The sequence below is a fragment of the Hemiscyllium ocellatum genome, chromosome 10, assembly GCF_020745735.1.
Source record: "Hemiscyllium ocellatum isolate sHemOce1 chromosome 10, sHemOce1.pat.X.cur, whole genome shotgun sequence".
Taxonomy (NCBI): domain Eukaryota; kingdom Metazoa; phylum Chordata; class Chondrichthyes; order Orectolobiformes; family Hemiscylliidae; genus Hemiscyllium; species Hemiscyllium ocellatum.
In genome coordinates this window covers 73,661,629-73,674,588 of record NC_083410.1, presented here as the reverse complement: position 1 = coordinate 73,674,588, position 12,960 = coordinate 73,661,629, and the positions used below count along the sequence as shown (strand labels likewise).

Sequence of the window (12,960 nt, the reverse complement as noted above, 5' to 3'; positions counted from 1 at the left end):
CATTAGATTTAAAATAGTGATGGAAAAGGACAGACCAGATCTAAACTTTGAAGTTCTAAATTGGAGAAAGGCCAATTTTGACAGAATTAGTCATTCCTGAAGAAGGGCTCATGCCCGAAACGTGACAATTCCTGAAGAAAGGCTCATGCCCGAAATATCGACTCTCCTGCTCTTTGGATGCTGCCTGACCTGCTGCGCTTTTCCAGCAACACATTTTCAGCTCTGATCTCCAGCATCTGCAGTCCTCACTTTCACCTAGAAGAATTTTCAAAGGCTGATTGGGGCAGATGTTCTCAGGTAAAGGGACAGCTGGAAAATGGGAAGCCTTCAGAAATGAGATAACGAGAATCCAGAGAAAGTATATTCCTGTCAGGGTGAAAGGGAAAGCTGGTAGGTATGGCGAATGCTGGATGACTAAAGAAATTGAGGGTTTGGTTAAGAAAAAGAATGAAGTGTATAGACAGGATAGATCAAGTGAATCCTTAAGTATACTCCTACTGCCTTTATACTCTGAGGGACATCAGGAGGTCAAAAAGGGGACATGAAATAGTTTTGGCAAATAGAGTAAAGGAGAGTCCAAAGGGTATTTACAAATACATTAAGGACAAAAAGGTAACTAGGGAGAGAATAGGGCCCCTCAAAGATCAGCAAGGCGGCCTTTGTGTGGAGCTGCAAAAAATGGGGGGAGATACTAAATGAGTATTTTGCATCCGTATTTACTACGGAAAAGGATATGGAAGATATAGAAAGTAACGAAATAGATGGTGACACCTTGCACAATGTCCACATTATAGAGGAGGAAGTGCTGGATGTCTTGAAACGCATAAAGGTGGATAGATCCCCGGGACCTGATCAGGTGTACCTGAGAACTCTGTGGGAAACTAGGGAAGTGATTGCCGGGCCTCTTGCTGAGATTTTTGTATCATCAATAGTCACAGGTGAGATGCCAGAAGACTGGAGGTTGGCAAATGTGGTGCCACTGTGTTAGAAGCATATTAGGACAAGCCAGGGAACTATAGACCAGCGAGCCTGACGTCTGTGGTGGGCAAGTTGTTGGAGGGAATCCTGAGGGAAAGGATGTACATGTATTTGGAAAAGCAAGGACTGGTTAGGGATAGTCAACATGGATTTGTGTGGGAAATCATGTCTCACAAACTTGATTGAGTTTTTTGAAGAAGTAACAAAGAGGATTGATGAGGGCAGAGTGGTAGATGTGATCTAAATGGACTTCGGTAAGGCGTTCGACAAGGTTCCACATGGGAGACTGATTAGCAAGGTTAGATCTCATGGAATACAAGGAGAACTAGCCATTTGGATATAGAACTGGCACAAAGGTAGAAGACAGAGGGTGGTTGTGGAGGGTTGTTTTTCAGACTGGAGGCCTGTGACCAGTGGAGTGCCACAAGGATCTACTTTTTGTCATTTATATACATGATTTGGATGTGAGCATAAGAGGTATAGTTAATAAGTTTGCAGATGATACCAAAATTGGAGGTGTAGTGGACAGTGAAGAAGGTTACCTAGGATTACAACAGGATCTGGACCAGATGGGCCACTGGTCTGAGAAGTGGCAGATGGAGTTTAATTCCGATAAATGCAAGGTGCTGCATTTTGAGAAAGCAAATTTTAGTTGGACTTAATGGTAAGGTCCTATGGAGTGTTGCTGAACAAAGAGATTTGGGAGTGCAGATTCCTTGAACGTGGAGTCGCAGGTAGATAGGATAGTGGAGAAGGCGTTTGGTATGCTTTCTTTTATTGGTCAGAGTATTAAATACTGGAGTTGGGACATCATGTTGCGGCTGTACAGCACATTAGTTAGGCCACTATTGGAATACTGTGTGCAATCCTGGTGTCCTTCCTATCGGAAAGATGTTGTGAAACTTGAAAGGGTTCAGAAAAGATTTACAAGGATGTTGCCAGGGTGGGAGGATTTGAGCTATGGGGAGAGGCTGGGGCTGTTTTCCCTCGAGCATCGGAAGCTGAGGGGTGACCTTAGAGGTTTACAAAATTGCGGGGCATGGATAGGATAGATAGACAAGGTCTTTTCCCTGGGGCCGGGGAGTCCAGAAATAGAGGGCATGGGTTTAGGGTGAGAGTGCAAAGATATAAAAGGGACCTAAGGGGCAACGTTTTCATGCAGCGGGTGGTACAGGTATGGAATGAGTTGCCAGAGGATGTGGTGGAAGCTGGTACAATTGCAACATTTAAGAGGCATTTGCATGGGTATATGAATAGGAAGGGTTTGGAGGGATATGGGCCAGGTGCTGGCAGGTGGGACTAGATTGGGTTGGAATATCTGGTTCGCATGGAAGGATTGGGCCAAAGGATCTGTTTCCATGCTGTATATCTCGCTGACTCTATGACTACCATTTTTGGTGTCATCGCAAACTCACTAACCATGCCTACTATATTCTCATTCCAAATCATTTATATAATTGGACCTCACACCAAACTCTGCGACACACTGCTGATCACAGACCTCCAACTGAACAATCTGCCATCACCACCCTCAATTTTGAATCCAATTGGCCAACTCTCCCTGGATCCCATATGATTTGAGTTATTAACCAGTCTACCACATGGTTTGAAGGCCTTTCTAAAGTCCATGTCAACAATGTCAGCTGCTCTGCCTTAATTTTATGTTCTTGGTCACATCTTCAAAAAACAGAATCAAATTTGTGCATTGGAAATCATGTCTCACAATGCCATGATTATTGCTGATCAGTTTTTGTGTTTCCAAATACATGTAGGTCCAGTCTCTCAGAATCCCCTCCAACAATGTACTCAACCCAAAGTAAGGGTCACCAGTCTGTAGTTCATTGGCTTTTCTTTGCAACCTTTCTTAAATAATGGCATAACATTAGCCATCCTTCAGTCTTCCAGCACCTCACTAGTGGCTGTCAATGATACAAATATGTCTGCTAGGGGCTTTGCAATTTCTTCCCGAGTTTCCCACAATGTCCAAGCATACACTTGCTCAGGTCCCAAGTGATATCTCTACCTTTACGAAACTGTTAATTTACAGCTCTTTATGAATAACATAACAATATATCCAGGGTCTGGATAGATGGAAAGGACATTAGTTTTTTTTCCTTTAACAAGGAGATTTGTGGGATACGCTGGGATGCTTCCCCTAAAAGGATGGAGGGGTGCTAAAACATCTGCCTGAAAAGTAGAAGTAGATAACCTCCTCTCACTTGGAGGTGCCTGCAATAGTTTAGGGACCAAGGTGGGGTTGAGACAGACAATCCTGAACCGAATGTAGACAAGCAGGAGGCTGGAAGAAAACAGCAAGCCAGGCAGTGTTTCAGGTGTAACCGTGGGCCTGGGTTACACCTGCGACAGGTTGACTTCTCCACCCCCTGATTCTGCCTGGCTTGCAGCGTTCTTCCAGTCTCTTGCTTCTCTACCTTGGATTTCCGCATCGGCAGTGTTTTTTTTCTCTAACCTTGGACTGAGTGTCTAACCTCTGTACGTAAATTTCTATGATTCACTGCTATTTGTTTATTAGTTGCAAAAACGTCACTTATTAGGCTAAGTTAAAATTAATATCATTTTCTACAATTTCTAACAAACGAAGTTTCAGCAGCATGGCATCACGTGACGGGGTAGCGCCTGCTGTTGGCCGGAAAGGTGTTCTCTGCGTCTGACGTGTGTACTTTTTGCGTGTGGTCGTTGCTGCCCGGACTAAGGGCGAATACTAGATTTCAGCAGAATATTTTCTTCGGTATCATGGACTTGTAAGTGTTTATTTAGAAGATTGGGTTTCGCGTTGTGAAGGAGAGGGTGAGTGGAACTAGAGGACAGGACTATTCCCTGTCCCGTGGTTTTGCCCTCTTGATTCTCGGGGTCGGATTGTTGGTGAACCGGGCCTGTGGGTGAATGACTCTTGAGGGCTGAAGTTTTAGAAATTAAATCATTGACTGGATTAAGTCTGAATATTGAGAGGTTGCAGTTTTTGGCCTTGCAGATGTGGTCCTGAAATAGTAAGTGGTATGGAAAAGCTACATACGGAATATTCGCTTCTGGAGGAGATCAGGAGGCCAATTAATATATAAAAAAAGCAATTTTGGGATTTACATCCGGAAGTTCTGCTTTACTCAACTTGGACTGGATAGGAAATTCTAGGATTCAGCAAAGAGTTCCGAATTGGGGAACAAGTGCTTATCAGTATTCGTAGTTGCTGTTGTGAAATTTCAAGTGTATGTTGGGTGAATGGGGTTGTGTCTGCGTGAATAAGAAGCTTGTTTTTTTTCGACTGTCCTTCGGCGAATGGGAAGTTTCTTTTATCCTGGAGAAAATGTTAGGAGACGCGGAGAGTTCCGCAAGAAGTAGGTCTTTCATTTGCAAACAAAAAACCGTGACCCTGAGAGAGCGAATTCTTGAATGCCTCCGAACCTCAGAGTCTGTGGCTCTCTATACCTTTTTGTTATCATGTTTTTGTTAGCTTATCAGCATGCTCAACCTGATGAAGGGCTTTTGCCCGAAACGTTGATTTTACTGCTCCTTGGAGGTTGCCTGAACTGCTGTGCTTTTCCAGCACCACTAATCCAGAATCTGGTTTCCAGTATCTGCAGTTATTTGTTTTTTTAGATTAGATAGTTACGGTGTGGAAACAGGCCCTTCGGCCCAACAAGTCCACACCGACCTCCGAAGCGCAACCCACCCAGACCCGTTCCCCTACATTTACCCCCTTCACCTAACACACTTCACCCTTTTACCTGTTAGTCAGAACTACCTCACTCCAGATGTATAATACACCAATAAAGTTCATATTATCTCTCGACTTCTGCCACTATAGCTTTTCCTACATTCTACTTAATATTATTCTAATGTCACAATTAGATACTTTACTATCATCTCTGCCACAATTATCTTTCATCCAGACTCTACTAAATATTATTCTAATGTCATGATTAGAGATTTTATCACCCCATCTACTGCAATGGTCTCCTGTCCCAGCCTGACCCTGCTAGACACTGAATAAATATTTAATGTCACATTCTGCCACAAGGGTCTTAAGCAGGCTGACTCTACCAGTTATTAATTAAATATTTTAATGTCATATCCTAAATATTTATTGTCACGACCTGTCCCAACCTACCATGATGATACGTATCAGGCGAAGCTAACTTTACTAATTGTTGTTATCTCATCCCACCACCGTGATCTTTCAGCCCCAACCTGACTCCGCTAATTGGTGTAGCAGCATTCCACTATTCTTATCCCATCCTGCCGCAGTGACCTTTTGATTAGTTTAGCATTTCACAGACCCCTTGTAACAGATCGCCAGTGGTCTTCATGCTTTAACACTTCCCATGCTTTCATGTTCTTTATTTTCCATACTTCCAATCATCCAGTAATTTAATTTTGGTGAACTGTATGTATAAACATGTTAATTTACTATTGATCCCCCAAACGAGTGGAATCTTTGTAGCGAAATTAAATCATTTTAGTGTAAACAGACGTGCTTCAGGGAACTTTGCTTTCATGCTTTTTTTTGTCCTTCAGTTCAAATCAGTTGATTACTTTGAAGTCACTTTGTAGCTACGTAGTTCCTTACAGATGATGGCTGTTTTGGGTCCTCCGTATTTCCATACTAATCATGCTACAGCTATGCTATTGGAAATTCTGTAACTAGTGGAGAAGTGTATGATTTGAAAAATGGAAAAATGTAATAATTTGAGTGGTATTATTCTGACCTGAGGTTCATGGAAAGTGTCAGTTTTTGCATAATAATGAATCTTCTGGACCATTTTGTGGCTTGGAGAGTTCAGAAAGTAGGTTTCTTGAATGACTTTGGGCAAGAGACATTTTGATTCTAGAAATTTTGGCATGTCTAGTTACTTTAAATGCAAGTTAGTTACAGCACAGCGAAGGAAAGAGAACTACAGGAACTGAGCAAAATTTAAGTATCTTTTTAACCAATCAGGTTGAACGATTTGTAAAAATTAATATCACAAGGGTTAAGAGGGGAGATAAAATAGGTGAGTTCAATGTTGTATCAAGTCCAGAAAAAGAAATAGTGGGGGAGAAATGAGAAGGGAAATAATGGGAAAATATTTTTAAAATCTTCTATTAAAGCCTGACATAGTCGGAGTGTAAGCTTTGTAAAAGTTGATTTGGAAAACAGGATAGGTTATAGAGTTGTACAGCATGGAAATATGCCTTTTGGCCCAACTCGTCCATGCTGACCAGGTTTCCTAAACTGAACTAGTCACATTTCCTTGTGTATGGCCCATACCTCTCTAAACATTTCCTATCTGCGTACCTGTCCAATTGACTTAATTATTAATTGTACCCAACTCTACTACTTCCTCTGGCAGCTCACTCCAGAAACGCACCTACCTCTTTGTGAAAAGGTTACCCCTCATGACCCTTTTAAATCTTCTCCCTCTCTCCTTAAACCTATTCTGTCTAGTTTTGGACCCACTATAGTGGGTAAAAGAGCTTGGCTTATCTATGCTCCTTATGATTTCATAACCTCAGCTTCCTATTCTCCAGAGATAAGGGTTCCCACCAGTCCAGCGTCGTCTTATAACTCAAACCTTCCAGTCTTGATAATACCCTTGCAAAACTTTTTTGCACCTGTTCCAGTTTAATAACATCCTTCCAGAATTATCCAAAGTATTCCAAATATGGCCTTACCAATATCGTGTACAGCCGTAACATGACATCTCAACTCCTGTACTCAGTGCTCTGACTGATGAATCGGTTAAAATTACTTTCTTAACCGGGGCGGCCGGTTTCCTGATGAAGGGCTTATGCCCGAAACGTCGAGTTTCTTATTCCTTGGATGCTGCCTGACCTGCTGTGCTTTAACCAGCAACACATTTTCAGCTCTGACTGATGAAGGCAAGCATGCCAAATGCTGCCTTCACCACCCTGTCTACCTGTGATGCCACTTTCAAGGAACTGTGTACCTGCACCCCTAGATCTCTCTTTTCAACAACATTCTCCAGGGCCCAACCTTAGTTGTGCAAGTCCTTCTCTGGTTTGTTGCATTGATCTGAATTAAAATCCATCTGCCATTCCTTGGCCCACTACAATAGTTGATCGAGATCCTCTTTTATTCTTAGATAACTTACACTGTCCACCAAACACCAATTTTAGTGTCATCTGCAAATTTACTAACCATGCCTTCAAAAATCTCATAATCTATATAAATGTCAAACAGTGGACTCAGCAATGATCCCTGTGACACACTGCTGGCCACAGGTGTCCAGACTGAATAATAGCTTACCTGGGAAGGTTTTTTTTCTTTATAAAAGCGTGCAGGAGAGGAACCAGAGGCACTACAGGGGTAGAGCCTCCCACCTGCCCTCCTCCTCTAACCTAATAATAAGACCCGTTGTGGTAAGCAGGTAAGTGCTGCATTTTGCTTGTTTGTTTCTTTAGATCCAGTTTTCTTTTAAAGTTTACCTTTTCTAGAGGGATGGCAGCGAAGGCAGTGCAATGTTCCTCTTGCAAGATGTATGAGGTGAGGGAAGCCATTAGCGTCCCTGCTGATTACATTTGCAGGAAGTGCACCCATCTCCAGCTCCTCCAAGGCCGTGTTGGGGAACTGGAGCTGGAGTTGGATGAACTACGGATCATTCGGGAGGCAGAGGTGGTCATAGAGCAGAGCTTTAGGGAAGTAGTTACTCCGAAAGTTATAGACAGATGGGTGACAGTGAGGGGGACTGGGAGGAAGCAGCCAGTGCAGAGACCCCCTGTGGCTGTTTATACAAGTATACCGTTTTGGATACTTGTGGGGGGGAATGACTTACCAGGGGTAAGCAATGAGGTTCAGGCCTCTGGCACGGAGCCTGTCCCCATTGCTCAGAAGGGAAGGGCGGAGAAAGGTAGACCGATAGTTACTGGGGACTCAATAATGAGGGGCACAGATAGGCAGTTTTGCGGGGGCGACAGAGACTCACGATTGGTATGTTGCCTCCCAGGTGCAAGGGTACGTGATGTCTCTGATCGTGTTTTCCGGGTCCTTAAGGGGGATGGGGAGCAGCCCCAGGTCGTGGTCCACGTTGGCACCAACGAAATAGGTAAGAAGAGGGGTGAGGATGTTAGGCAGGCTTTCAGGGAGCTAGGTTGGAAGCTCAGAGCTAGAACGAACAGAGTTGTTACCTCTGGTTTGTTACCTGTGCCACGTGATAGAGAGTCGAGAAATAGGGAGAGAGAACAGTTAAATGCGTGGCTACAGGGATGGTGCAGGAGGGAGGGATTCCAGTTTCTGGACAACTGGGGTTCTTTCTGGGGAAGATGGGACCTCTATAAACAGGATGGTCTCCACCTGAACCTGAGGGGCACCAGCATCCTTGGGGGGAGGTTTGCTATTGCTCTTTGGGAGGGTTTAAACTAACTCTGCAGGGGCATGGGAACCTGGACTGTAGCATCAGGGTACAGGACCTTGAGTGTAGGGAGGTTAGGAGCAAGGCATCGATCTCGAAGGAGGGTGCCGGTAAACAGGAAGGTGGCTTGAAGTGTGTATACTGCAATGCCAGAAATATAAGAAATAAGGTAGGTGAACTTGCAGTGTGGGTTGGTACCTGGGACTTCGATGTTGTGGCCATTACAGAGACGTGGGTAGAACAGGGACAGGAATGGCTGTTGCAGGTTCCAGGGTTTAAATGTTTTAGTAGGGTCAGACATGGGGGTATAAGAGGGGGAGGTATGGCATTGCTTGTCAAGGATAGTATTACAGTGGTGGAAAGGACAATGGAGGAAGACTTGCCATCTGAGGTAATTTGGGCTGAGGTTAGAAATAGGAAAGGTGAGGTCACCCTGTTAGGAGTTTTCTACAGGCCTCCTAATAGTTCGAGAGATGTAGAGGAAAGTATTGCAAGGATGATTCAGGAGAAGAGTGAAAGTAGAAGGTTGTTATGGGGGACTTTAACTTCCCAGATATTGACTGGGAAAGCTATAGCTCGAGTTCGTGAGATGGGTCGGTGTTTGTCCAATGTGTGCAGGAGGGTTTCCTGACACAATATGTAGACAGGCCAACAAAAGGTGAAGCCATACTGGATTTGGTTCTAGGTAATGAACCAGGCCAGGTGTTAGACTTGGAGGTAGGTGAGCACTTCGGGGACAGTGACCACAACTCGGTGACTTTTACTCTAGTGATGGAGAGGGATAAGTGTGCACTGCAGGGCAAGAGTTATAGCTGGGGGCAGGGAAATTATGATGCGGTGAGGCATGACTTAGGATGTGTTGATTGGAAAAATAGGCTTCAAGGGAAGGACACAAATGATATGTGGAGCTTGTTCAAGGAGCAGCTATTGGGTGTCCTTGATAAGTATGTACCTGTCAGGCAGGGAGGAAAGGGTCTTGTGAGGGAGCCGTGGTTTAATAAGGAATTGGAATCCCTTGTAAAAGGGAAGAGGGTGGTCTATGTAAAGAGGCGTGAAGGTTCAATTGGGGCGGTTGAGTAGCCAGGAAAGATCTAAAGAGAGCTAAGAGCAGCGAGAAGGGGACATGTAAAGTCCTTGGTTGGTAGGATTAGGGAAACCCAAAGGCTTTCTATAGATATGTCAGGAATAAAAGGATGACTAGGGTAGGTATCGGTCCAGTCAAAGATAATAGTGGGAAGTTGTGCGTGGAGGCGGAGGAGATTGGAGAGACACTAAATCAATACTTTTCGTCAGTATTCACTCAGGAACAGGACATTGTTGCTGATGTGAATATTGAGTCACAATTAATTAGAATGGATGGCTTTGAGGTATGTAGGGAAGAGGTCTGGGGAATACTGGAAAGAGTGAAAATAGATAAGTCCCCTGGGCCTGATGGCATTTATCCTAGGATCCTCTGGGAAGCTAGGGAGGAGATAGCGGAGCCATTGGCCTTGATTTTGATGTCGTCATTGTCTACAGGAATAGTGCCAGAAGACTGGAGGATAGCGAATGTGGTCCCCTTGTTCAAGAACGGGAGTAGGGACAGCCCTAGTAACTATAGGCCAGTGAGTCTCACTTCTGTTGTGGGCAAAGTCTTAGAGAGAATTGTAAGGGATAGGATTTATGAACATTTGGATAGGAATAATGTGATCAAGGATAGTCAGCATGGTTTTGTGAAGGGCAGGTCGTGCCTCACAAACCTTATTGAGTTCTTTGAGAAGGTGACCAAGGAAGTGGATGAGGGTAAAGCAGTAGATGTGGTGTATATGGATTTTAGCAAGGCGTTCGATAAGGTACCCCATGGTAGGCTACTGCAAAAATTACGGAGGTCTGGCATTGAGGGTGCATTAGAGGTTTAGATTAGGAATTGGCTGGCTGGAAGGAGACAGAGGGTAGTAGTTGATGGTAAAGGTTCATCTTGGAGTGCAGTTACTAGCGGTGTTCCACAAGGATCTGTTTTGGGACCATTGCTGTTTGTCATTTTTTATAAATGACCTAGAGGAGGGGCTTGAAGGCTGGGTGAGCAAGTTTGCAGATGATACGATCGTTGGTGGAGTTGTGGACAGCGAAGAAGGATGTGGCAGGTTACAGCGGGATATAGATAAGTTGCAGAGCTGGGCAGAAAGGTGGCAAATGGAGTTCAATGTAGCTAAGTGTGAAGTCATTCACTTTGGTAGGAGTAACAAGAAGATGGATTACTGGGCTAATGGTCGGCTACTTGGTAGTGTGGATGAGCAAAGAGATCTTGGTGTCCATGTACACAGATCTCTGAAAGTTGCCACCCAGGTAAATAGTGCTGTGAAGAAGGCATATGGCGTACTGGGCTTTATTGGTAGAGGAATTGAGTTCCGGAGTCCTGAGGTCATGTTGCAGTTGTATAAGACTCTGGTGCGGCTTCATCTGGAGTATTGTGTGCAGTTTTGGTCGCCATGCTATAGGAAGGATGTGGAGGCCCTGGAACAGGTGCAGAGGAAGTTTACCAGGATGTTGCCTGGCATGGTAGGAAGATCGTATGAGGAAAGGCTGAGGCACTTGGGAATGTTCTCATTGGAGAAAAGAAGGTTTAGGGGAGATTTGATAGAGGTGTACAAGATGATTAGGGGTTTAGATAGGGTTGACAGTGAGAACCTTTTTCCGCGTATGGAGTCAGCTGTTACTAGGGGACACAGCTTTAAATTAAGGGGAGGTTGGTATAGGACAGATGTTAGGGGTAGATTTTTTACTCAGCGAGTTGTGAGTTCATGGAATGCCCTGCCAGTATCAGTGTTGGACTCTCCCTCTTTATGGTCATTCAAGCGGGCATTGGATAAGCATATGGAGGTTATTGGGCTAGTGTAGGTTAAGTAGGCTTCGGTCGGCGCAACATCGAGGGCCGAAGGGCCTGTACTGCGCTGTATTTTTCTATGTTCTATGTTCTAATAACCCTCGACCACCAATCTCTGTCACCCAAATTTTATATCCAGTTGGCTAGCTGTCTCTGAATTCCAAGTGATCCGGTCTTAGTAACCAGTCTACCATGTGGAACTTGGTGAAAGTGTTGCTAAAATTCATGTAGACATTGCCTACAATTCTGCCATCATCTGTCTTGGTGACTTCCTCAAAGAATGCGATCAAATTTGTGAGGCATGCTTTCCCATCCACAAAACCATGCTGACTATTCATGATCAGTGTCTTTCCAAATGCATGTAGATTCTCTGGATGTAGGTTTGCTTGCTGAGCAGGAAGGTTCATTTTCAGATGTTACATCACCATATTAGGTAACATCTTCAGTGATCCTCTGGATGAAGCACTGCTTTCCTGCATTCTATTTATATGTTTGGGTTTCCTTGGGTTGGCAATGTCATTTCCTGTATTGACACCATTTCCTGTTCTTTTTCTCAGGGGGTGGCAAATGGGATCCAAGTTAATGTGTTTGTTGATAGAGTTCTGGTTGGGATGCCATGCTTCTAGGAATTCTCGTGCATGTGTCTGTTTTGGCTTGTCCTAGGATGGATGTATTGTCCCAGTCTAAGGTGATGTCCTTTCTTATCTCTATGTAAGGATAGTAGTAAGAGAGGGTCATGTCATTTTGTGGCTAGTTGTTGTTCATGTATCCTGGTGGCTAATTTTCTGCCTGTTTGTCCAATGTAGTGTTTGTTACAGTTCTTGCACGGCATTTTGTAAATGACATTAGTTTTGCTTGTTGTCTGTATCGAGTATTTCAAGTTCATTAGTTGCTGTTTTAATGTATTAGTGCATTTGTGGGCTACAGACAACAAGCAAAACTAATGTCATTTACAAAATACCATGCAAGAACTGTAACAAACACTACATTGGACAAGCAGGCTGAAAACTAGCTACCACGATACATGAATATCAGCTAGCGACAAAATGACATGACCCACTCTTCCTAGTATCCTTAGTTACAGATAAGGAAGGACACCACTTCTACTGGGACAACACATTCATACTAGGACACGCCAAACAGATGTGCACGAGAATTCCTAGAAGCATGGCATTCCCATTGGAACTCTATCAACAAACACATTGACGTGGATCCTATTTACCACTCCCTGAGAAAAAGAACAGAAAATGGCGTCAACGCATTACCAATCCAAGGAAATGGCGTTACCAATCCAAGGAAACCCAAACATATAATTCGAAAGCAGGAAACACAACAGTGCTTCATCTGGAGTCTCACTGAAGATGTTGCCTGGCATAGTGATGAAACATCTGAAAATGAACCTTCCAGCTCAGTGAGCAAAACTACATCCAGAACCTAAACCTGAGCTACTAATCTTCTCAAATCTCACTAGCATCCTGTCTCTCAGAATCCCGTCCAAAAAGTTGTCCACCACTGACATCAGGATCACCGGTCTGTAGTTTCCTGGCTTTTCTTTGCAGCCTTTGTTCAATAATGGTACAACATTAGCCACCCTCCAGTCTTCCCATACCTCTGTTCTGATGATAGAAATATGCTTGCTCAGGACCCTGCAGTTTCTTCCCTAGCTTCCCTGGGATACAGTTGATTTAGGTCCAAGGGATTGATCTACTTTTTTTAATGCTTTGAGACCTCCAGCAGCTTTGTTCTGTCTGG

At 44.0% G+C, this 12,960-nt stretch overlaps 1 protein-coding gene across 3 annotated transcripts in view; it reads left to right on the top strand.

Annotated features, from left to right (window-relative positions):
- The window catches only part of tmem181 (transmembrane protein 181), a 398,388-nt gene that overhangs the window by 39,186 nt on the left and 346,242 nt on the right, over positions 1-12,960 (top strand). The window contains exon 1 of one of the 3 annotated variants that reach the window (XM_060831605.1): positions 3,664-3,740. The exons of 1 other annotated variant lie outside the window; for it this stretch is intronic. In XM_060831605.1, the coding sequence (XP_060687588.1) occupies positions 3,733-3,740 (8 nt within the window). In that variant the 5' untranslated portion in view covers positions 3,664-3,732. Of the gene's footprint in view, positions 1-3,663; positions 3,787-12,960 lie in introns of those variants that run through there. One more of the 3 variants, XM_060831606.1, reaches the window with a different exon arrangement.